At 41.9% G+C, this 23,849-nt stretch overlaps 6 protein-coding genes and 2 long non-coding RNA genes across 11 annotated transcripts; 4 read left to right on the top strand and 4 right to left on the bottom strand.

Moving 5' to 3' along the window:
* Positions 1–218: 218 nt before the first annotated feature.
* Positions 219–2,696, top strand: LOC129589647 (uncharacterized). 3 transcript variants are annotated; one of them, XR_008690637.1, is made up of 5 exons: positions 219–461; positions 551–845; positions 1,079–1,181; positions 1,488–1,565; positions 2,085–2,696. It is a non-coding gene; the product is annotated as an uncharacterized LOC129589647 (long non-coding RNA). The 3 variants fall into 3 exon arrangements; XR_008690638.1 differs by lacking the exons at positions 1,079–1,181; positions 1,488–1,565 and having other exon boundaries at positions 551–791; XR_008690636.1 differs by lacking the exons at positions 1,079–1,181; positions 1,488–1,565.
* Positions 2,697–2,976: 280 nt separating this feature from the next.
* LOC129589697 (uncharacterized) lies at positions 2,977–4,280 on the bottom strand. The gene is made up of 3 exons (XM_055484537.1): positions 3,976–4,280; positions 3,753–3,887; positions 2,977–3,440 (listed from the first exon to the last, which is right to left on the bottom strand). The coding sequence occupies exons 1-3, from the start codon at positions 4,034–4,036 to the stop codon at positions 3,265–3,267; spliced, it is 372 nt and encodes a 123-aa protein (XP_055340512.1). The 5' UTR covers positions 4,037–4,280; the 3' UTR covers positions 2,977–3,264.
* A 1,958-nt stretch (positions 4,281–6,238) lies between these two features.
* LOC129589702 (uncharacterized) lies at positions 6,239–7,551 on the bottom strand. Its single transcript, XR_008690646.1, has 3 exons — positions 7,200–7,551; positions 6,946–7,089; positions 6,239–6,581 (listed from the first exon to the last, which is right to left on the bottom strand). It is a non-coding gene; the product is annotated as an uncharacterized LOC129589702 (long non-coding RNA).
* Positions 7,552–8,389: 838 nt separating this feature from the next.
* LOC129589700 (uncharacterized) lies at positions 8,390–9,785 on the bottom strand. Its single transcript, XM_055484541.1, has 3 exons — positions 9,406–9,785; positions 9,130–9,273; positions 8,390–8,771 (listed from the first exon to the last, which is right to left on the bottom strand). Exons 1-3 carry the CDS (start codon positions 9,464–9,466, stop codon positions 8,581–8,583), a joined length of 396 nt encoding a protein of 131 aa, XP_055340516.1. The 5' UTR covers positions 9,467–9,785; the 3' UTR covers positions 8,390–8,580.
* Positions 9,786–11,075: 1,290 nt separating this feature from the next.
* LOC129589594 (uncharacterized) lies at positions 11,076–13,521 on the top strand. Its single transcript, XM_055484399.1, has 3 exons — positions 11,076–11,555; positions 12,125–12,409; positions 12,777–13,521. Exons 1-3 carry the CDS (start codon positions 11,167–11,169, stop codon positions 13,306–13,308), a joined length of 1,206 nt encoding a protein of 401 aa, XP_055340374.1. The 5' UTR covers positions 11,076–11,166; the 3' UTR covers positions 13,309–13,521.
* Positions 13,522–13,543: 22 nt separating this feature from the next.
* Positions 13,544–15,219, bottom strand: LOC129589595 (uncharacterized). The gene is made up of 4 exons (XM_055484400.1): positions 14,818–15,219; positions 14,434–14,669; positions 14,032–14,184; positions 13,544–13,953 (listed from the first exon to the last, which is right to left on the bottom strand). Exons 1-4 carry the CDS (start codon positions 14,895–14,897, stop codon positions 13,808–13,810), a joined length of 615 nt encoding a protein of 204 aa, XP_055340375.1. The 5' UTR covers positions 14,898–15,219; the 3' UTR covers positions 13,544–13,807.
* Positions 15,220–16,169: 950 nt separating this feature from the next.
* Positions 16,170–17,612, top strand: LOC129589676 (uncharacterized). Its single transcript, XM_055484514.1, has 3 exons — positions 16,170–16,393; positions 16,655–16,729; positions 16,784–17,612. The coding sequence occupies exons 1-3, from the start codon at positions 16,348–16,350 to the stop codon at positions 17,359–17,361; spliced, it is 699 nt and encodes a 232-aa protein (XP_055340489.1). The 5' UTR covers positions 16,170–16,347; the 3' UTR covers positions 17,362–17,612.
* Positions 17,613–18,143: 531 nt separating this feature from the next.
* On the top strand, positions 18,144–23,147 carry LOC129589614 (uncharacterized). Of its 2 annotated transcripts, none has more exons than XM_055484430.1 (3): positions 18,144–18,784; positions 19,467–21,512; positions 21,879–23,147. In XM_055484430.1, exons 1-3 carry the CDS (start codon positions 18,697–18,699, stop codon positions 22,364–22,366), a joined length of 2,622 nt encoding a protein of 873 aa, XP_055340405.1. In that variant the 5' UTR covers positions 18,144–18,696; the 3' UTR covers positions 22,367–23,147. The 2 variants fall into 2 exon arrangements, with proteins under 2 accessions (XP_055340405.1, XP_055340406.1); XM_055484431.1 differs by lacking the exon at positions 18,144–18,784 and adding an exon at positions 19,195–19,362.
* The last annotated feature ends 702 nt before the right edge of the window (positions 23,148–23,849 follow it).

Genomic DNA, 23,849 nt, shown 5'->3' with positions numbered 1-23,849 from the left:
GAACCCCATTGTGCGTTTCATGGTAGTACATTAATATGGCACATGCTTGTTATGCTCTAATCAGTCTAATGTATGAGTCAGTAATGAGCCGTGGACTTGTAACTGGTTAACTAACCTTTGATTTCCTCATCTTGCACCATCGATCTTTTGATTATTGATAATATGTACTCTTGATATTGTGACCATGCATGTACGTAAGCTGGCGCGTGGCGGCTGTATGTAGCGCTAACCGTAGGATTTTATTTTTGAGTTTCATGCACGGTAGATTATTGTATCTGTAACAACTTGATCATTATTAGCACGTATGTTAGAAATTTAAATCACAATCAGAGAAACGTGTTGTTATAGTTGAGAACTTGAGATCATTTAGTTTTTTTCGATGCAGTACCTGATGTGACGGTTTACGTAGCACTGATTCCAGTCTCTTGTCATCAAAGTGGTCATCAAAGATGTGAGCGTAGGTATACAGATAAGTGTTGAGTTTTCTGAACGTGTTTTTGTGTTTGTCTGCGCTGTCAGTGCACTAACACTGCATATTTTTGCACCGTAGCCCCGTACCGTAGCCCCGTACCGTAGCCCCGTACACTGAGGACCTTTGAAAATTGTGATGAACGTGGTGTTGGAAACATTTTGAATCTGCTCTCCCAACAGCCGACAATGCGCTTGTAAAGCACGTAGTACACTTCAACTGGAGGGGCGGAGCTCCAGTCAAACTGATGAAAATATTAATGACCGGTTCAGTTCGTCAGTTCGGGCCTCCAGTATAGGCGTTCCCATCAGTTTCACTTGAAGTATAACGCTTGCTTAACCGATAGAACCATCCGTCGGTTCAGAAAAAATTCGTTGTACGTAAATTCTGCTCTTCCACGATTTTGTTTAATGTCATGTCAACCTTGCCCCTCAAGGCTACTGACAGAGGTTGCCATTTAGTCAAACAAGAAGTCCTACCGGCAAAGCCACTAAACCTAACCTAACCTCTCTTCCCCCCCCCCCCCCACCTCTCCTCCCCCCCCCCGGCTTCGCCGGCATAAGTTATTATATTGTCATAGTGAATGATCTGACCTGCATCATTTTTAAGGGAACCGGAGTGGCAAAAACGCCCAGCAGACATTCTTGCTACTTTCGGAGTAACCGTAAAAGAGTAGAAAAGTTTGTCTAGCAGAGAGGACAATATTTCTAAGGTAAAACAACATGCTTTCTGCTTGGTGTAGCAGAATTACATTTAAACCAAACCGTTCGCTTGCGAAACACAGTTAGTAGAGCAGTGGACGGATTTTCTGTTAGATGGCTTTCCCGATTTAATTGGTGATTTGGTATGGCTGCTCTGTTGAAAACAGCTTAAATTGCCTTACCATTAGAGGCTTACCACAAACTATTGTAATTTAGACACATATTCCTGCTACGCTTCGGTCATGCAGTGCCCGCAAAAGGCGTGTGCACTTTCATAGTTAAAGTGTATTCTAATTACGTATAATCTTACACAATAGCACCTCATGTCATCCATGGTCGGAAAAACCTGATTGTGACTTCCGTGTTTGCACCATCGCTGAACTGGAGTGCTATAGGTAATGCTGCATATAAATATACGCGTTATAAACAGTTGATAAATTACCGAATATTTCTTCAAGAGCATATTTCCACGCAGCAAGGAAGTACTTGTTGTACAAACGCTATGGCAATCAAACGTCAGAGTGCGGCACACCCTTATAAGATACTACAATTCCGCTCGCAAATTTGCCACCGAACAATAACATCAGATCAACAGATACGTAGCGTTATAAGGGCGGTTGATGCTTGGTTAGTTGAACCGCACGTTAAAAAGTGCAGCCAACTTACAACCAGCCGCCCGATGTGGCGCGCTACATGCCTGCTGCTGCGGTTACATAATTACTGTTCATTCGTATGAAGAAAAAGTTAACGGCTCCACCAAAGTTTTATTTTCTTTGTTTGTGGAATACAATTACTACGATACAAACGTCGGTATCCACAGTTACAGTACAACAGTGCTGCATCAATGTTGAGCGCGGCGCGACTGTACATTGACCATAAAGTAGTCATTCACCCTAAATATTTACCAGTTCTAGGTGACCTAACTACCGCGTTATTATGCCGGCGTGTTTGCGTTGGAGACAAGATTTACGCGTTAGGTGGCGCCGTTGATGATGATACGGAAGGGTTCATTGAGGTTTATGATGAACCGTCGGATACCTCGTCCCATATCGAAAGCACACTGCAGAGACGTGCATTCGGTTGTGCAGTGATGCGCATTCCCAAAAGCTCCACTGACTCGAAAAAAGAAATGTGGATTTCCGACTGTACTGCTTCAGTAAAGTTCCTCGATAACGCCGTGTATAAATTGTTCGGGTTATTCACTAAATTCAAGGTTTGATCACTCTTTTCAAAGTTTGTGTCCTGGCTGAAACGTTTCCTGACTCCGAATGTCTTGTTCTTCGGCATTTCCAACGGTTTCTTCTATTATCTTGTAAGCAGCCAGCGCCATGTGGCACATTACGGATACATGATGGACTGCTGATGTCATGGCCATTAATTTGAAATAACGCTTATAATAATGTCATATTCGATTTCACTTCGTTGTATCGTATCCCCTCTGTAGCGCATGTTAGAAATGAGCTTGTGTTGGGAATTCAAACTGGGCCAAACACATGTATGTAAACTGGAGCAGGTTTGTGGCTGCCTGTACCATGATGAACCTATTATTACTTACTTATTAAACAACGATGATTACAGTATTACCATAACCTTTAATTAGAATACTCGTATATTCTAAAACGGTGCTTTTAAGCATCTCAACTCGAATGGCTCTTTCAACGCTTTGAGGGAGCTGGCGACCGTTCAGATTAGAAAAGGAAGCGAGGTTGAAAGTAAGCGAACCTCGCTTCCTTTCCAACGTGAGCAGTCGTCACTTAAACGATAAGCGAGGGTCGCAGGCAGCTTTGATTACGAGTTTACGATTATGTACCACAATCGAGAAACACCGGTGCACTGTGTGGCCAGATCGCCGGCCTTAGTTATTAGAAAGTCTCGTACGAACAAAAGAAGAAGAACAGTAAAATCAGTGTGTGCCAGCTTCTAATAATGTGCGCGGTCATTCTGCGTTCATGGTAAGTTGTTCAGAACAATTAGGACGCTACCTGTTGAACCACTTGGACAATATGTTGAACCACTTGGATAACTTTTATCCGCCTTAATACTGTGCACGCTTATGAGTCTCTCTACTTAAAGAAAGAAAGCAGAAAAGGCAATCTAATTACATGAAAAAGCGACAAATCCGAATATTAGGGGCGGAACCAAACCGGTACTGGTCGACGCGACGTTGCAGAAATCGCTGTTGCAAAAGCAACTCTCCATGGTCAGCCCGGCTGTTTTCTCCGCAGAGCATTTCATTTCGTTAGTATGACTTGTGCAAGCTCTCGCAGTAACTGTAAAGAAAGCAATGAATTAGTACAACTTGTCTTTTAAAAGTAAGTACTCAGTCCGTGTAGGCTTAAGCTAGAACTAAATGAAAACTGCTTAAAATCGTGCCGAATATTAAACGTAAAATGCTCATTTTGCAGAGAAATTAATTTTTTTATTATATCCCGAAATCACAAGCAACGGTTTTTGTTAGAATGTACACATGTACACAGAATGTACACGTTAGAATGTACGCATTAAAATGTACACAGAATGTACACATCTGGTTGCCATCATGCCATGTCATAAGAAAGAGAGGAACGCTCCTAGCCTCCTACCGACATTGCCGTTCGTGGTTGTGGTGACCTTAACGCACGTGGGATTGTCGATAGGCCCGCAATCGGGTTGTGATGAATTATGCTTTGCGCCGTCCAACTCCGACTGATGATAGCATTTTAAGGTCCAAACGCCGTCTACAGCAATGATCAACAGCAGACGTAGCTATTTCAATTACAACGACAACTCACCACTGGAACTGCAAGAAAAACAATTTTAACTTACCACTGCTCAGCAAAATAGTTAACGAGCCCGCTATCAACAAAAACTGTCGCGAACCCGTCATGACTTCCGAGGTGGTAATTATGAGGTTTGTATAATCAACAAGCCAGAAAACTTATGCCAGTACATGAATATTTAAATGATGCATTTCCCGTGTATAATCGATTGTCGTAGAAACTTTCAGCATTTTATTCCCAGCCGTACCAACAAACAAGATCTACCATCTGTTCTCGCATCCACGGTGCAACAATATTGTATTGATTTGCATGCACAGGTAGTTTATTTCAGTCAGCGTATTGTTATTATCGTTTTGCCAGCAGTGTACGAGACGTGCCCGAGTGGAAACCAACGCTTCCGGTAGGCAGTACTGGTGACTGCGCAGTTTTTTGACTTTATCGGATCAACCGTGAAATGTACATGTAGTAATTTGCCTGAGGCACCGAGTTTTGCTTATAACCGGTTTTGCCAACCACTAAATTGATCCTTCAAGTTTTCTTTGCAGATCATAGCAGAGCGGTATACTGTACTTGCAGTTTCGCTGCAAATTATAATTTTGCAAAATGATGCTTATTGAGTCTCAAATGATTATGTATTGTAAAGTCATGGTGCTTCTAGTATTATGATGTCTGTATTAATATTAGGAGGTGTTGTTAAAAGAAGACTGCTGAACTTGACCACATTATTTTCAACATTTCAGACATTACAGATAATACTCGTCGTCAGACTGAAAATTACCGGCATCACCGTAGATCCGGACGGATTACAACCAACGCAAAAATACAACAGCCACAATTCCCAATACCAATAACGGCATCGCTGTCCGGCGAACAGCAGAGTTGCATAAATCCGTATTACAATAGCAGTGTTCATAAGGGGCACTGTTGATGCTTCCCGATACACATTCCATTTTCAGATTCGTTCTGGGATGGGTTCTGCAGCCTTTCTTCATATCTAGACCAAAATTTCGTATTTTAATTTAACAATGAGAGTGTGCGTACAAATAAAATTTAAATGTATGCGGTGTGGAAACATTTACGCGATTTTACTGGTAATAAATGTTTAGTTTTTGGTGGATGTATCATGTACCTACGGTCCTACGGATGCTGTTTTATATAGTTCTCCAAAATTATAGTCATGTGTTTTTACCTGTCAAAGCATCACCACTGTTAGCATCCTGTACAGAAGTTGATTTAACCCAGACCATCGTCAGAGTCCTGTCAGCAGGCGGCGGACAGGTGACTTCTTTATCGTCCTGACCAACATTGTGTCGTACGAAGCATTTCAACGCTGAAATTTCTACTGCAAAAGACACGACTGATTTACAGCCGTTAAAATGGCAGGATGCAGATCTTGCATAGCTTTTCGTACTGTATCAGCAGATTCTCTTTTTGCTGCTTGTAGCTGAACTTACGGAAGGCCAACGTGCCAAAAACAGCCAGTGCAAAAAAGAGGCGTAACGTTCTGGATGTTTTAGCGGCATAAACCCTTAACGGAAATTGTTTTCGTTTATTTTAATAAAATCGAAAGTATTGGCCTTTGTCCACAATATTGTTTCATTAATAGGCCCAGAAGACCATTTACGGAGTATAGAAGACCATTTACGGAGACCATTTACGTGTAGAAGACCATTTACGGAGTATATATTTACAGCTGGCATGTCGGTTAAACATTGCGTAACATTGACAATCGTGACTGATTTCGGTAATGATATTTATTAGAACACATCGATAAGCGTTGTGGTTTGCCATTCGTCTTTTAATGTTAATTGTTATCCGTCGAGTTTAACAAACATTCAGGGCAAACAAATAAACCCAAAATAAACGCAGTGTCGATTCCTTAATGGATTTCACAATAATGTTACTGATACCTGTACCGGTAATTCGTCGATTATTCAGCGGTTTCGGTTGTAGTAACCTCGTACTTGTAGATACGCTACGTATGTAGTCATCATGGAAATTTCCTGTATGTTCTTTAGTCGACTATATAACGTGGGGAACATTTCTCCCGATCCTAATATTTCGCAATTTTGCTATCACTGAATACAGCTATATGTGCAGTTCGGCGACAGGCCGACAGCGAGTTATAGAAAATTGTTGTAGGCAAGGTACATAAACATATCATGTACATACAAACCCATCCGGAAGCAAGAGCATAAAGGTACCCGCGAAATAAATTGACTGCGTGAAGTAGTGTAGAATAATTACCGTAGTGTAGTGACCACAGATAACTTTATTAACTGTACAGTAACACAAATCCACCACCGATACAGATGCTTTTAAAACTCAGTTTATCACAGTTATGAAAAGTAGCAAACGCCAAACGCCACAAAACGCCAGTTAGCAAACGCCAAAAAATTTTTAGCTGATCGAAGAATGAATAGGAACGTCTTGCACATTCTGTTTTAATCAGTTTCAGCTTTCAGGTAGCGCTGAGAAAATGCCGAACAGCAGCAAGAGCTACGGTACATGCGACACCAATGGAGGCCAAATTTTTTTTAGCTGCATTGCAGGAATCGGTGTTGCAGTAACAGGACGCCCCGTACACTCCTTCCTCTGTAACCTCAGTGCACTTCATTTCACCGGCCCAGGGCAAGCATGTCTTCGCAATTTCTGGAAAAAAAGGTTTGTGTAAGAAGATGCAAGAAATTGTTTCTAAAAGCGCAATACCGCATTAGTGTTCAACGAAGTTTAGAGGAAAAAATGACTAGTACCAAAAGTGGTTCGATAAAAATACCGAAACGAGAAAATTATCATTTGAAGTACTACACATGCAGGTTGATTTAACTTACAGAGCTACGTCGTTTCGAAAACGTTTTGTAGTGGGCGAAATTCTGTGATATAATATTATGTAGCATGTACAACGATAATATGCAGGCGCCGGCATGCAGTAATTAAAATGGTCGGGTTCTTTTATTTTTTCTTGCATGTACTACTACCAGTTACATAATGTAACAAAAGTTTCAGGAAGGCCTACTTGTTTTTCCGTTTATTATGCTGACAGTTTTCACGCAAGCTGGGTGTACTGCGAAGACGGCTGGGCAGTTTAGTAGTTGCTGGTCTTGAGCGTTTCCCAACCCGAAAAGTGGAGTCTGGTAACACATCAGTGCTGAGACACTTCCTACCGAGGAACACAAAGCTTCGCATGCGATGTTTTCATCATTATCATAATATCATCACAGTTTGCAGGAATAAAGCCGATAAATAAATAGGTATGTGGGTGCAGCTTACCCAAGTCGCTCGAAAGGAGGACCACAAAAATAGTTGCAATGAATAGTGATGATCGCAACATATCTATAATCTGCTACTATTTGAACAGACTAGCTGGACAAATCCAACAGCAAAAGCTGGACAACTCCAGTATATAAAATACAATATTATTCAAGCCAATCCTTTGCGAGACTCACATCAGGAGTCTGCGCCGCTAAGCTGGCTTCCTCTTTCGATAGATGCAGATTATGGTAGTTTCCCACATAAAATTATGAAAAAATAGTTTGCCGATACTGCAGTAAACAGCAACAATTCGTCTTTACAAGTGAATATTTATGGTGAACTTAAAACGGCTTCCGGAAATTTCAGTATAGCTGCTGCTCGTGTAGATTCTTGCGTTTTGATTTTATACAGCGTGAGAAAACTTAGTACTGCGATGATGTTCTTGAACATTTAATACTCGTACTGCAGCTGCAAATACTGTGCATCGTACTAAAAATAACATTGTGTTACTAAGGCCGAACAAACTGAATACACAGCGTTCTACAAAATTCCCGATGTGCTTACAGCAGCTAGTTTCCCTTGTCTTTTACGCAAATGTTACAGTGTAAATGATACAGTGTTACGGCAGTCAAACTCGATTTTTCTGTTGGAGCTGCGAATAGGATATAAGGCGGTACCGACGCTCGTAGTTCTGTTGGACACTGTAGGTACAGATGCCGAACGTGCACTGTCCCATTGCGCTTATTTATAGTCGTGGGTACTAACGTAGTGCGGACTGAGCTGAGTGACGTACTGTATACAAGGGCGGCCAAAGCGGTTGACTGATTGCAAACCACTGTAAGATGATGAATATATATACGTAATCATTTTTACATAAAAACTCCTACACTGTGGTTGTCAAAGCATTTCGCGCTTAAAAATTAGCTAAACGTTTATAAAAATGCGGTCGGTAGTAGAGTAGCGATACAGCAGCAAACAGAATTTTGATGAAAAGATGTAGCTATCTTACACAGTACTTAAGAGGATACATGTGCTAGTGTCAGCCACACTGGGTAATTAAGAAGGTACTGTAACAACACGCATTGGTCCTTTATTTTGGACAATAATTTTTGGACTAACCTTACTCCCAATACGCAGTACACACTAACTTTCTCGCTGTTTCATTTCAGTATATCCTATAGTTCGAAAAACGGAAGAACATTGTGAAATTTATTTGCGTTAGATTCTGATAAACGTCAACTATCTGAGAAAGACAACTTGTTCAACTTCAGTTTCCTATATAAGCGAGACTTTCTGCGGAACCTCACAAACAAGATCACAATGAGTTTGCAATCTTCTATGACCTTCCGCATTATAGCTGAATGCTGCGAATATTTTTCACATCATTCTCCGGCGGGTTTTACATCACGCTCAGAAAACATCGACCGGCGAAAACAGCTAAAGCATATCCGACGATAATAGAAGGCACACTTCTCTTGGCTGCGTTGCAGGAATCAGTGTTACAGTAACATGTTGCCATGTACATGCCTCCCACCGTATCCTCGGCACACTTCATCTCACCGGGCCAGGACAAGCAGGTTTTAGCGATTCCTAAAAAAAGGTTTGCGTAAAAAAAACTTATACTGCATTTGTGGCCTTTTTGTGCATTTTGCGTTTTGCTTAGTTCAAAATATTTATAATGAAGAAGTCGATTAAAAACATAATTTCTGTAAACGTTTTGTATATTGGAGCGCGCAGCCGCGTGAACAATAGCGAATGGTCCAGGACTCCAGAGTACAGGAATGTAACTGGTCACTGTCCAGCACGCTACCGACTACATCGAGCGCTGCTCCAATACACCCCTACTCTCCACGATTAGACTAACGTTGTGAAAACTATTTGTGGCTTTTGTGCACTTTATATGCCACAGCTGGTTACAGTGCATGAATAAAAGATGTCATACACGTACTTGTTTCGCCGTTTCCGATGGTGATCGCCTTCATGCAAGCTACATCAAAGTCGTCTGGGCAGTCTATTAATTGTTGTTGGTCCTGAGGGTCTCCCAGTGGGAAGACGGGACTTCGGACGTAGCACTTCAGAGCTGATACACATCCTAAGAAACACAAAAACGTAGTACGGCGACAATGTTCAAGTGCTTCTCATGATTAGGCTGTACCACAATCAAATTCACGTTCATTCATAACTACAATAAAGTTTGCATGAATAACGCACAGTGTATACTTACCTAAATCGATCGAAAAGATTGCCGCCAAACTAGCAACAATGTATAATAAACGTTGCCGCATAGCTATATGTTTTTCTTTTTACTGAAATTAACGAGTTCGACAGATCCAGCAGGAAAGCCGCAATCCACAAAATATTCAAGGAATTTACCGGCGCATCTTATACTATTTTGTGATACAGCAGCACCGGAAATTAACGCCGGGTTTCTTTATTTGCGACTAACGAGGTATGGTAATTAACTCCACCCAAACAAACAGTTAGTTCGGACTGCTTCACAGATGCAATTTAAAATGCCCACGGATAATCTTAGTCGCGCGGGAATACTTTTGGTTAGCACGACACAATGAATGCAAAGAATCAGAAAGCAAGTGCTTTGATACTTCTGCGAGAACACACAGTGTTTAGTCCAGTTTACAGTAAGTAAAAATAATTGTGTTTGTGCAGTTTGTACAATATAGGATGCCGTACAAATGTACGTAGTGCACGTTTTGCGCTCTTCCCTTCCGCTTATTTATAGTCTTGGTTTCAATGCCGTGCAGAATGACGTATCCAGTACAAACCCGCGAGCTGTCGTAGCGGGTGATTGCAAGATTATTAATTTATGTACGAAAACTCTGTCACTGACCAGCCGAATTTGCATAGCTGTGAGCGCAGAGCTCTCTCTACATAGACACTATTTTTGTATATGCCACAGGGCACATGCCAACACTAGCTGCAACCGGAAGTAGCGATGCAGCGGCACTCGAAGAGGCTGCAAAGGCGAACCGCAACTTCATTTGTCTTCGGCAAATTATTTTCTACTACATATTAGACCATCGTTTCCGGTATATTAGACCAACATTCGGTGCCGGTAAACCGCTTAATCCTTTGCAAAAAATAAAATATTGTATAAGGGTTCATTTAAGTACAGCGATACTCATGATTTCTCATTCTACTGTTATGCACATAAACCTTCCTTCCATACAATACAATGGTTCGTTTTTACGCAAGAAAAGCAAAATTAAATTAATTATAAAATCTGAGTGGAGAATACGGAGCAATAAGAAGCAAGCCTAAATTATTATGAAATAGTATTCCGTAATACTGTATTTTATATTTTGACACCATTTAAAATATTGTTTTTCGTTCACGTTACGGCCGAATATGCTTTAAATTTGGCTTTCGATCTTACAGTGTTGATCAGTTACGAGTAGCATAAACGACTATGTATACATACATTTGTATCGCCCTTCAATGTTCAAGCGTACGACCATACAAAAACATTAAATTAAATTCGTGAACTTTCGCAATCTTACCGTAATGAATGAACCGTAATAATAAATGTTACTAATTATTGCCTCTTAATTCTGATAGAACTAGTTAATCTGTGTCGTTCTGACCACTGCACAGCTGACACTGTGCTGGGCTTTATATTTGTACAATACCTTCAAACTTCAAAGATAGTACTTGTACTGATACATTTATATGGTATTATTGACTGCTCGAAGAAATTTTGATGTTTATCGTTCGTGTTGAAATTTTCCACGTTATTCCCAAGCTTGTACGTGTGCTCATCGTTGACGTGATGAACTGCGATATCAACTGATTTTAATCCACATTGCCTCCTGCAGTGTGGAAAGCACCACTGCAAAGCAGCGGAAAGCGTGGAAAGCAAAGCAGCACACAGCCAGAATGAAAACACAATTCTTTAACTTTATGCGGTGCAAAAGAAGACCCACCTTTTATCGGCTATTTAAGAATCATGATTTATTGCTGGTAAAAAATGGCCATAGCCCATGTTGAACTGGCGAGTTTTGCGGAACTGCATGCATCGAATTTCAGTTCCGGTCAGTCGGTGCCACTATACACCTTTTACCATGTACAGGAGGAAGGCAACCACAGCGATTATTTTGTCAATAATAAATGGGAGTACGACTTGTTTCTGGCGTATGTGATATGCTCGTGTATCGCGGCCATTATACTAAATGGATATGGTCTCATCGTCATGTTTATCACCGAGAAAGATATCATCTACAAATGGTCCAGTAGGAATTTTCTCCTGGCGAATTCCTGTGTTATCAATTTACTGATCGTCACGCTGACGTACATTTGGGAGGCTTTCTTTATGTACCAGAAAAAATGGACCTTCGGACACGGATTCTTTGTGTTCTGGTAATATGCTGAATCCTTATAAAAATTCAAATTTTTAATTATGTAATAATTATGGTGTGCTTATGTCGGTATTTGTGCCATATACAGATAGATGTTATACAATGTAAACATTATTTAATTTTTTAAAATAATTAGTTTCTTTTTTGCTTTCGCAAAAAAACGCACTTAGCTAATTCTAGAAAATCATAATATGGACGTAATATTGTCGTGTTTTACGCTGAAACAAAATTACATAATACTAATTGGTATTTGGCGCATATGACACCTGCAGAAACGTGTAAATCCGTTGCTTTAAAATTTGGAGGAACATTTCAAATAATATCGCGGTCATCTTCTAAAACGCTATAAAACAGGTAATTAATAAACTGTCTGGCAGTGCGCCATACTACAATTCTGGAACGTGTCTATAAATTTATTGGTAAAACTCAAATCTGGTGGTGGTTACCATCCATCCAGGCTGTTTTCATAATAACTGTCATGACCATAGGTCCATATTACATTCTAAATTACTGCAAAATTATGTAGCTTGAACTGTCGTGATATTTATTTTCTTGTTGCAAAATTTTCAGTGTGAATGCGGAAGAGATTCTCAATTGTGCGATGACCATCGTGACAGTATCCTTATGCCTGCACCAACTACTGCGACTGACCATAACCTATGACCGGCGAATATTTTGGATCGTTGTCACGGTGGTGTTGACGGCATTACCGTGGGTGTACGCGCTAATATCTTCTGGACCATGGCTGATCAGTCGGGGCTTCCTTGTGATCCACTATGGAGATGGTGTCGTTGATATTGCGCAGTGGCATGGCCATCAAGCGGTGACTACCTACACGTACCATGTTTTCTTTGCGTATGTATACATTTACACGTACGGGTCTTATGGCATGCGGTGTCCAGCCGTATTTTACAGTAACTGATTTAGACAAAGTTCAGATTTGTTCCGTGCTGTAATTATTGTAGAAGAGCATTAAAATAATCCTGCTTGTGCGTTTTAAAATAGTTTAGATGTGTTTTAATACCTGATTAAATTTACCTTATGTATCATATTTTATTTATTAGTTAATTAGTTTCTATTTTATACAGCTAGTTGTATCTGTATCGGGTTACAAATGGTTTATACCTCGGCTTGCTTTAAGCGCTGGAATTGGTTGCGGATTTAAAAGAATTTTTATCATTAACAGCATTTATTATCAACAGCAGTTTACGTATTTATTTAGAGATCTGATTTATCCACTGGTCCTCTCCGTCATCCTGTTCGCCTTGGCCTTAACCGTGCACATGGTTACCAAGCCCCGCCCTGCGTACTCACGCATGAACAGCCGCGAGACCACCATCTTCTGGCGCGCCGAGCAACCGGAAGTCATCGCCGGCGAAGTCCCCGATTGGCTGATTAACCAGCAATATCCGCCGACCGAAGAAAAAATGGACACATCGTGGGACGACCTATCGCCCATTCTGGAAACATCCAAGCCGAAAACGCCGGTCAAGCGCCGAGCCAGCGTAACGATGGCCAAAATAAAACACTTTGACTGGATCCCCGGGATGTTCCTGTGGACGAGTGTCATCCTGCAGGTGCCGTATTATGTCCTCTTTCTCATGGTGGCCATGGAGGTGGAGACGCCGGGACCGCTTTTTGAGATTTTCTATGCCATACACGCCTCGGCGGTGTTTGTGCAGCCGCTGATTATTTGTATCTTCTTGGCGAGAGAACGTAAAAACCGCGTGCAAATTAACCAAGAGGATGCATAACACGGGCATCTGGGAAAGTACGGAAATTTTCGAGCTTCCATTTTATTGCATGTTGTGTTCGTTTTCTTGCTTTCAGTCTTGCGCTGTATGGCTGTTTCGGGGCGCAATTGTTTATAAACCTCACTTACGCGTAAAAATTTCGTAGAGTAGTGGCTAAAGCATAAAATGGACAAGAAATAATTAAGAATGCTGCAAAATACATAATAAATTGGCTTTACTATAGTACTTGGCAGGATAGGTTGTGATTTTTATTAGTCGGCAATAAAGCCATTCAATCCTTTTCTTAAAGTACTTCTTTGCAGCTGAAAATCGAAAAACGTTGAACATGAAAGCGCTGGCAAACAGCAAAACAAAAGTATTCCAAAGCAAACACCGATGCAGCCCTTTATGTAATTTTACTCGATACCGATATCTACACGTCTCCACGTACGCATATCTGACCAGCCGCTATCTCGACATAATAATTATTATAATCGCATAAAAATACATATCACAGGAATTAGCACGTTCCGTGCATTTCAAATTCCCTGCGCTGCCGTTGCTTCCCCTCGTCTGTGGGCGGGGCTTGAGGCCGGTTAGGCTGTTGTCGCCCCCCTGGTAATGGTATGGCTCGCAATCCGGTTTTTGGATCCACGGCGTAAAAGCCTAACATCAACGAAAAATCGTATGCGCACATATTCCGAACAGATAATTAATTTTTATATGTATAAAACAACTTCGTACCGGTATAAACGTCCCCAGCATACAGTCCCCATTTGCTTCTCCGATCTTCGGGGCCCTGCCATGCCATACGGCAGGCATATGACCCGTTTTTATAGTGTGTGCAAGTGGCGAACCACTGCGTAAAAATGCATTCCTGGAAGTACTTCACAATGCCTGTAAAAAAATTGAATCTGCTACAGCAAAATACACTAGTAAAACACAAGCACATAATTTTGTACAATATACAGAGTATACTCAGTACGTATATCTAATACTGAATAATTCTGCTGTTGAATATATTTTTTGTATATTGAACTATTGATTAAGGGGTCCAGCATACCAGGTGCAGCGAACAGATGTCGAGCTGAATTTTTTAAATTTTACCAAATTAATAAATTTCTCTCAAGATATTGAATTATTTACCGTCGGTCTTGGTCGTTTTCCCGGAAACGGTCTCCGTACAATTAGAAACCTGACTTCCGCTACAGGCGACCGGAACGATGCATTCTCTGACGTTGTGCACGGAATATTTGCAGGTGATGTCCACCAACGTTTCGTTAGCGTTGGCTTTCAGTGGAGCGACAAGCTTTGACGCATCAGGAGCTATTTTTGTCAAAGCATCCGCGGAGTCAAAGAAATTTGCCCATATGGAATCCCAACTACAGATATAAGAAGCGAACGCATACTTCGTTAATTAAAAAAACCATTTAACTGAATTTCCTATGGCCTTATTTAGATAAGTTCAACAGCTGTACGTGTCGGTGATGTATTAAAAACGAAACACGGTAAACTGCAGAAAATTTTTACCTGCGCTTCTGCCGCATAGGATTTCCGGTGCATATTCCAACCGATACCAGTAATCCAAATAATAAGCTCAATCGACCCATTTTGCGCAAAAAAATCAGTTGTAAAAGGCTGATTAATTTTGCTTGTAAAGCACTCGGCAAAATTAATGTGGTTCTCTGCGGTTGTTAATTAGGATTTAAACTGAGATGTTAAAAAGTGGTACCGCGTGGCTTTACTGCAAGGTGTGTTTAAATTATAAGCAATCCGCAATGAGATGAATGGCTAGCAGCAATTGATGGCTTATAGGAATCAAGTTACATCCGGTTGGCATACAATAAACCACGCGTAGAAAGTGTTTTTTAAGCCGAAAAACAATCCGTTGTGCACAGAACACGGTGAGATACTGTACCTGTATGCGTATTAGCCGGTTAGTAGAATAATAAGCGGCAACCGACTGAATTTTTAATTTACCAGCAGACGTTTAAACCTTTTAAGCGGCACGTGTGTTGCGAAGGTACGTTGTATAAAGCTGCCTACCGGCAATGTGAAACAGTACGCACCGTGCGTACTGTCAGTTATAAAATAAAAATACACATTAGCAAAATGGTGGCAAGATATGCGTAGTATGATGGATCAGCGGCTAAAAAATGAAAACGGAGAAGGTTTAATTAAATGCTTCGTATAATGAAATAGTTCGTATCCTACTACTACTTCGTATAATGAAATTTATTTGGCAATGACAGCTCACATAACCGATAAAAATTAACCTTACTGACAGAATCTAACTAAACTTATGCGAAACTTACACATTTAATTTAATTACTTGGACGGAATAAATACAGATATATCAGTTAATTTTCTTTATCTATGTTCATTATTTAGGTTTCTTGTAAGCGTTAACTGTACAGTTGTGTCCTTAATTGCAAATTTGAGGACATTTATGATAAGCAACTTCTGATTAATTGTAGAATATTGAAATCTAGGATTCTTTTTAACTTTAGAAGTATACATCCGCGCAACAACGCATAATCTTGAAAATTCGCACAATTCGCACTGTCCATTCGGCCAATCTGTTTTTTTTTTCACTTCCTTGACCATACCAAAAACGTGCGTACCGGGATACTTCACACCTTAAAGGACCATGGAAACACTGCCCGCTATAAATGTCGGTATCAGAAAATATCAAACGTCTGTCCATTCAAGCGCTCTACCTTGATGTGGCTATGTATGAATGTATGATGCGTTAAAACAAACACAATCCGTATTTTTTGTTTGCTTTATGAATCAGTAATGCGCTAGCCGAGCACCATTTTCAGCCGGAGAAACGTAAAACTGTTCAGTCAGCAGTAGAATCAGCACCATGATATTATTTTAAACTTGAACCTGCTAATTTGCCACTGTTTAGGCTGTGTTCTGAAAGCATTTTATGATCCCACCACCTGCCTTCCGATATCGGATTAAAAACCGTCTTGAACGATTCGCACGCTACTGGATCCTATCGCTTTAAATAATCACGTATTATTCTAAAGTACAAACTCTCCTGTATACGCAATGGCGCATTCGGGCACCGTAATAAATATTGGCGGAGATAATTCTGGTACGTAAAACTTATTATTTAATGATGGAATTCAAGGCAGCAGCCTGGAATATTTATTTCTTACCTTTTGCATTTCGTGCATAAGTAATGTAAAGCGATTGACAAAAATTACCGCTCGATCAGTACAGACTCTGTACTGTCTCTAATGGCTCTTTTGTCTGTACATATTGAGCTGTGTAGGTTTACGCCTTGTACCGAAGAGCAAAAGCCACACAAATTCAAATAAATCAGTAAGAAGTAAATACGTTGGTGACCTTTCAGGCTCCGGCTTCCAAAGCGATTACGGGAGCCGCCCGCCGATTAGCCCATCCAGCCGGCAGTTTTCAAAATCAGATGGTAAACGGGTGCTCTTCAGTATCGCAACGATCTGAATCGAATAGAATTTTGTAGATCTTGGAACGTTCAAAATCGGCGGTCCGCACGGCAACCACAGCCGCTTCGTTTATCATCCCACTGAAGGCACACTAACGCCCAACGGAAGTCGAAGCCCGTCATTCTCGCGCGACCTACCCAGCCCCGCCTACGATCTGCCCATTCGGATGCTCCCGGACAACGACAACTACCCGCCTTCCTCACCGCTCTCGCCCCTACCCCGAAGTCCCAGTCCGTCACCAGGTTATCACACCCTTACTCCTTCTTTTCTCTCCGTGGCCACGGAACGCAGCACCCCCATCCCCATCGGACGACCCTCCAGCTCGCTGTCGCCACCGGAACAGATGGTCTTCTCGCCGGAACCCCGTAAAGATCCACCTTATTTCCCGACGTACGAGTCGAATCTGAGCTTCCCGCGGCAACAGTCGCAGTTTAACGGCGGCGCGACGTCGGTCGAATTCTCTCCCGTACCGGATGGATCACGTGTCGGGGCGGTGCATCGTTTCCAAACGGAGCCGCAGGTGGTGATTGTCAATCAGGATGGACACGTTCAGCCGGCATCGACGTTATCTAACCTTAAACCGTCGAAGAAGTAAACGGAGCTTTACCTCTTGCTAAGCTCGTTTGTCTGTTTTGATGCAGACTGATATTCGGTTGACAGGAGCTATTTTTAACTCGGTGTTGCGAATTTTGTTGATCAAGCATGATTTCTGGTTGGCAGTCTGTAAGAGTCTAAAGTAAACAATACGCTTCAGAGCAGTATAGTTTACAAACTGTTTCTGTTATGTAATTTCGCTTGCTATAATGAATTACTGGGAGAAAACACCATTAAATTATTTTATCCAGGCAGGGCTTGTTAATTACCAACTGGAACTTGCCGCAGGAACACGAAAGATCGCGTTGCCAGCACAACCAATCGAAGCAATCGGGACGCTTCGCTTTTATTATTTTCTGTACGATATCTGAAAATTCTACATGCCAAAATGGATGTAATGCTGGCTGCAATTACGGTGATCGCCGTTATTCTGAAACAACTACGACTTCACTCTGACATCAGGAATGACAGCAACAAAATTTGTTTTGAAGCTAAAGTGCACGCTAAACAACGTCATAACGATATCGCATTCTTTCATATCATAGAAGAACAAAGCGTGTCCGCTTTGTATTTACACACAATATTCCCTAATCCCCACCGAGTCGTCAGGCATTCCGATGTACCTTGTACCCTAAGGACGCTGTGATACAGATCTTCAGGCCTATCCTTTTTCCATTCTCAGCCAACTTGGCTCCGCGGTGAAAGTGCAGGAGGATAAAAAATGTGGTTTACCCATTTATAAATGGCTGCGTTGCAGCGATACAGCACCAAACTAATCTGAATCCGAGTCTGTAAAACAATGTTATCATTGTCTATCTGAACCCTTGTATGAATAAGTGTTATGATATTGCTGATACCATAATCAATAATGACACCGCTAATGTTTATGCGGGTGCTCGTGCTATTGCCAGCTGTAGTCAAAGCGAAACGTAAAAATATTTTGAAACTTGAATTCTCGCGATTTCACTCACCATAAAGTTACGGAATGTTTATATATCGGATGGCCCAGAGTATGGAAAAAATTACATTCAGTATTTAATTCAGTTCGTTCCAGGCATGCTGAACTTGACGACGCCGGCAATTACTATTCCATACAGCGGCTTTCAGATTCAAATCTTCAATGCGTCGCTGACCTCTTCTAACCCAGTCTTTTGCTACCTGCCGACCGGGATTCTCCTTCTCGACACGGCTGAAACTATCCCCAACAATACGACGGGCATTCGTTCAGTTTCGATGGAATTCAGTTATGGGATGACGACTTCCTGCGTCAGTTAAATAGTTTCCTGCTGGGACGTACCGGAAGCCCGAGTGTAACAATCTTACCGGTCCCATTCAAATGGCTGTGCATGCGATATTCCACAGAACACGGACTGTGGAAATATGTGACAACCGAATGGCAAGCAATAGCACACCACCCGCAAACGGTAAATCTGTGCATTCGCTGCGCAACGCTGACCAGTTGCTAAATGATTTAAAATCACGCTATCGTAGCATGTGATTTTAGTCACACTGAACCGGAAACTGGCTGTGACAGGAAATACTTCGTTCGTTGATACCCAGTATTTTCCAACAACAAATGTCGACTTTGACTTCAATTGTAACACTGAAGGAACAAGCCAGGCGCCCACTATTTGTGACATTTACATACAGAAAGGCTACTTAGCATGGCTGGTTAAAAGACACGCCTTAAGTCGACAGGGTGCCAACTTGCTTGCTTACGATGATGTGATAAAATCTTCTGGCCTAACATTTTTCTAATTAGAGCCAACTTAGCTTCGTGGTGAAAACGGAGAACGGCAAGAAAACATGCGCAAAACAGTTTTTAAGGCTGCGTTGAGTGAAACGCCACCAAATTTAAATTAAGTTTGAACCGATAAGAATGATTACATATTTAAAACATTTTGCTGAACAGTGTCAGTAATTCTGTTTTGTCCCAAAATGGCACCGCCGACGACGCTTCTGTCGGTATTTGTACTATTGTCAGCTGTGGTCGTAGCTAGAGGTAAAATTATTTCATGTCTTTGCGGCAGCGAATTGTGCGTTTCGCATCGTTACATGCAGGCTGCAGCACGGATTTTTTCAGTGTTTTGTCTGTTTCGTTTTTAGGCTTGCCAAATTTAACGACCCCGGCAATTACGATTCCATACAACGAGTTTCACATTCAGATCTTTAATGCGTCGAAGACATCCAGTAACCCGGTGTTTTACTATCTGCCGACGGGAATTCTTCTCCCCAACACGGTGCAGATAATAGCAAACAATGCAACGGACATTCACTCTGTTACGGTGCTGATTCAATTATGGAACTATCATTTCCTGCAGAAAATATGTTCCTTCTTGATCGAGCGCACCGGAGACCAGAACGTCACCATTTTACCGGTCCCTTTCAAATGGCTGTACGTGCAATACTCCACGGAACATGGATTGTGGAAAGAGATGACCACTGAATGGCAGCCCATTGCGCACCATCCACAATCAGTTCCGTTGCGTATTCGCTGCGCCACCATGCTAGAATGCGAACACATTAGGGAGTTGATAGTGCACGGTCGAACGATCGCTGAGCTTTCTGTGCACCTGCACTTCGCGTACGAACGCCCAAAGACGAGGAAAACGACGCTAAGTGTCGATAACGACCATCTTGTCGGATCCCCGGCTTTCAATACTCTGACAGAGCACTTTGCTGGCCAAACATATGTCTACCTCCAAAGGCCAGATTACTACAGTTTGATTTATGAAGTTCTAATGGACTGCATTGGCGCGGTTCTGGAAGCTGATGAATTTATTGACGACCAGCAAATAATCAGTTTTATGATGAAGATGTTGCCGATATTCCGCCGAAATATAACCTCTACTGGGGAATTTACCGACGCGATGTGGGCGGCAACGTACTGGCCGGACGGGGGCCAGCGACCCGATCAAATGGCACTACATCTGCATAATCTATTCAGCAACCGCACTTGGCTGCGACAGGCAATGATGGATGGAAATATCACTTTTAAAACGGATGGGTTTTTACAATCCGAAGCAGTAACTAGTGCACTGAGGGAATTAAAACCAAATAAGAACATCGTTCGGTGGGATGGCGAAAAAGTCATTATCGCGCCAACAAAAATGTACTGCCTGGATTTGGAGAAGTTGAGAGATCAACAACACTTCCGGACTTTTCCTATACGCACTAGTAAGGCTAGTGCGCAGCATGTCACCAGTCTAATCCTGCCGGATATCAGTGCAAAAATCAACCTGCCGGAAACGGATGGAACCGCCTACTTTTTCCTGAAGCAGATCGAAGCTATCAGTAATGTGTGGATAAACATAACCGAAGCTGCCAGTAAACGTATTGAAGAACTGTGCAATAATACCCACAAGGAAATGTTACAATGGAAAACAAAAAGCGACAACACTAGCAACGCTCTAACGGAATCAACGATGAACCTGACCCAAAATATCGATCAGGTTAAGCATAACACCGGAAATATTCCCGCTCGCATCGAAGCACTGTACAATAACACCGCAGAAGAACTGTCGCAGTTAGCATCAAAGGTCGAAAGTATCGCAACAATAGCAGCGGAAATAAAGGAAAAGGTCATCAGTAATATCGACCATACTTTAGCAAGCAATGCAGGTATTATGGCACAAATCCAAGACTCGCACAGGATGGCATCACACGAAGTGGCAAAGCTAGCAAACCAATCGGAAACAATGAAAAACTGGCTAATGAATTTTTCCAAAATATATGCAAACGAAACTATAAAAAATGGAAAATTATTTGCACTTGCAAGCGACACGAGCAGAAATGTCATTTCTGCCGTTGGCGAAATAGTGTTTTTTGGGAGGAAGATTGTGCTTCTGGAAGGAAATGTTTCAAAAACTATCCAACAAACCACTGCAAGACTGGAAAGCAAAGTCGCCGGCATCGGTTATGGGAATGAATGCCGTATTTTGACTGAGCAATTTAAAACATGGCAGACATCAGCAAAATCAGTTACTCTACCGCCAATCCTAAATCTCAAGTGCCCCGCCTGCGAAACATCGGCGATAATCGGAAAGCTGGATACGCTGCAGCAGTCGGTGGACAATTCATCCCAGCTATCCTGTCCCACGCAAGTAACGCAACCATTACCATCCTCGATTAAATTCCAGATTTGCGAAAAGGGTAAGTCCCATTGTCACTGAAATAAACGTCCGACCGGATAAGATATTCGGCAACGGTTTTACTTCTCAGAACCGATCCGAAAAACGATTCGAAAAATGTCCGCCGTATAGTTTTCCTGCCCATTGTTTTTAGCACTTTTGGGTACTGTGGAACACGCTGACCCAGATTGTCACTCTGACGGTTTTACTGGAAAGTGTTTTGAGAGCCGCACGGTTTGCTGGATTGTAGTTTTGCAGCTATTTCATAGCTAGACAGGAAAAGAAACACTGGCAGAACCGTTTTCTAATTTTTTTTTCTTTTTCCTGGTAAGATAAAACTGTTTCAAGCCACGTGCACTTTTGCTAATTTTGCGTATCTTCATTGCAGGGTCTGAACACAGATTTCACTGGCAGGCCCGAAAAGTAGAAGACGCGTCATCCATTGGGAACACAGTGTTAACCGCTACGCTACACAGTAACAGCTGCGCGATTTTCCGCAGGGTTTTCGTTTTGACGAACAGTTTCGGAGAATTTTCTTTAGCATTGCGAGGAAATTGCAGTTATACGATAGTTTTCAACTTGCTGGAATACCGTACCATTACGTTTCCGGTTTTTGATTACGATATCAGTTCCAGCGCTGACACGTTTATGGAGCCACTAATTTTCATACGCACAAAATTTAGCGGTAAATATTACGCTATAGAAAAAGTGATTTTGGACAGTTCGGCACCTGATAAAAATTTGGCTGGAACATCCATAAAACTGCGATCAGGCTTGAGAAATTACAATGGATCTGTGGTTGCTGAGGACCAAACAGATGAATCAGGACTGTGGGGAGCATTCCTTGAAACCGGCTACTATACGGCTACTCTCTAGAGGAAAAATTATCAGACGGAGTCGTTGACAGTCGTCGCAGTGAACGGTTGTTATGGACCGTATTTCCTGAGCGAATTCCAAATGATATCCCAGACCACAAACGACGAAATCCGAATAATAATGAGAGGAGGTCGTGTGTACACGAATCTAACGTGCTGGCATGTCTAGAGCTCGTGGTTAGCGGACCTCTTGAAGGCATTCAAGAACGAGCGCGAGTTGAGCATGCGCTTTCCAAAACCACTAGGGATGGTAACATTCACAACGATTACGCTGGCACCCTTGTCGACAGCACGTTGATTAAGAAACAACTTCCTGGTATCTATGAGATCATAGTGTACGATTGGAACACTCGCAGGAACGTTAATGGAAAGCTGCTGAAAACTTCTAAAGCCGTGGTGCAGATTTACCGCGGCAACGATTTGTGGGGTCAGTTCTACGTTCCAAATCAAGATGGCAATACCTGGATCGTGGCAAATATTACTGGCTCGGACCTAATTGCCACCAACCAAGTAACAACAATCTTACACCAAATGGAGGAAAGGTCACATTAAAAGCGACAGGACATATTCCGGCTCATCAGATACATGCAGCATCAATTCAGGCTCTCCGTTTTATTCTGAGTATTGGATAAGCCCGGAAACGACCGTAATTTGCGTCAAAATTAAAACAAAATTGCTTCATTAGTCCTGCAATGTTTTTTCATCTTAAAAGCTCATCCCATGAGTTTTGTTAACAATTTTTATTGTACAACCACTTTCTGCTCCTAACCCGCACTGCGGATGGCTATGACAAAAGAAGATGTCAGCCGCGAACCGGAAGAATTTTCTCAGTCGGAAACGGTTCTTAACTTCTTAGTTTGTTGAAAGAATTGAAATCTAGGAGCAACATCGTTCAATGGGATGGTAAAAAAATCATTATTGCGCCAACGAAAATGTATTGTCTCGATTAAGGAGAAGCTTAAAGGGCAGCAACATTTTCGGACTTTCCAGATTCGCCCCAGCAAAACAAGTTCACAGTATGTAACCAGCTTGATTCTTACAGAAACAGCGGCGAAGATTAGTATACCGGAAGCGGATGAAATAATCGATTTTCTTCAAAGACAAATCGAAGCTATAGGCGTGTGGATAAACAAAACTGAAGCTGGTATTAATCACGTATGTAGACGTCCAAAACGTCCGCCGGACGTCTCAGACGTCCGGACGTTTTGGACGGTTACACACGTACAAGAAATGTATAACAATACGCAAGAGGATGTTCTGAGACTGACAGCAAAAGCGACTATATCAGCATCGCCCTTTCGAAAGCAGCGGCAAATCTCACGCGGAATATCGACCAAATTAAACGCAACACCGGAAATATTAGTACGCGGATGGAAGTGTTGCACAACAACACTTTGACCGAAGTATCGCAGCTAGCAACAAACGTCAAGAATATCGCCCTCGCTGTAGCGGTAACCAAGGCAAAGGTCATCAGCAATGCCCAT

The sequence above is a fragment of the Paramacrobiotus metropolitanus genome, unplaced genomic scaffold, assembly GCF_019649055.1.
Source record: "Paramacrobiotus metropolitanus isolate TYO unplaced genomic scaffold, Prichtersi_v1.0 Parri_scaffold0000036, whole genome shotgun sequence".
NCBI classification, from domain to species: Eukaryota; Metazoa; Tardigrada; class Eutardigrada; order Parachela; family Macrobiotidae; genus Paramacrobiotus; species Paramacrobiotus metropolitanus.
The sequence above is the reverse complement of the archived record's forward strand: the minus strand, read 5'-3'. Positions and strand labels throughout refer to the sequence as shown.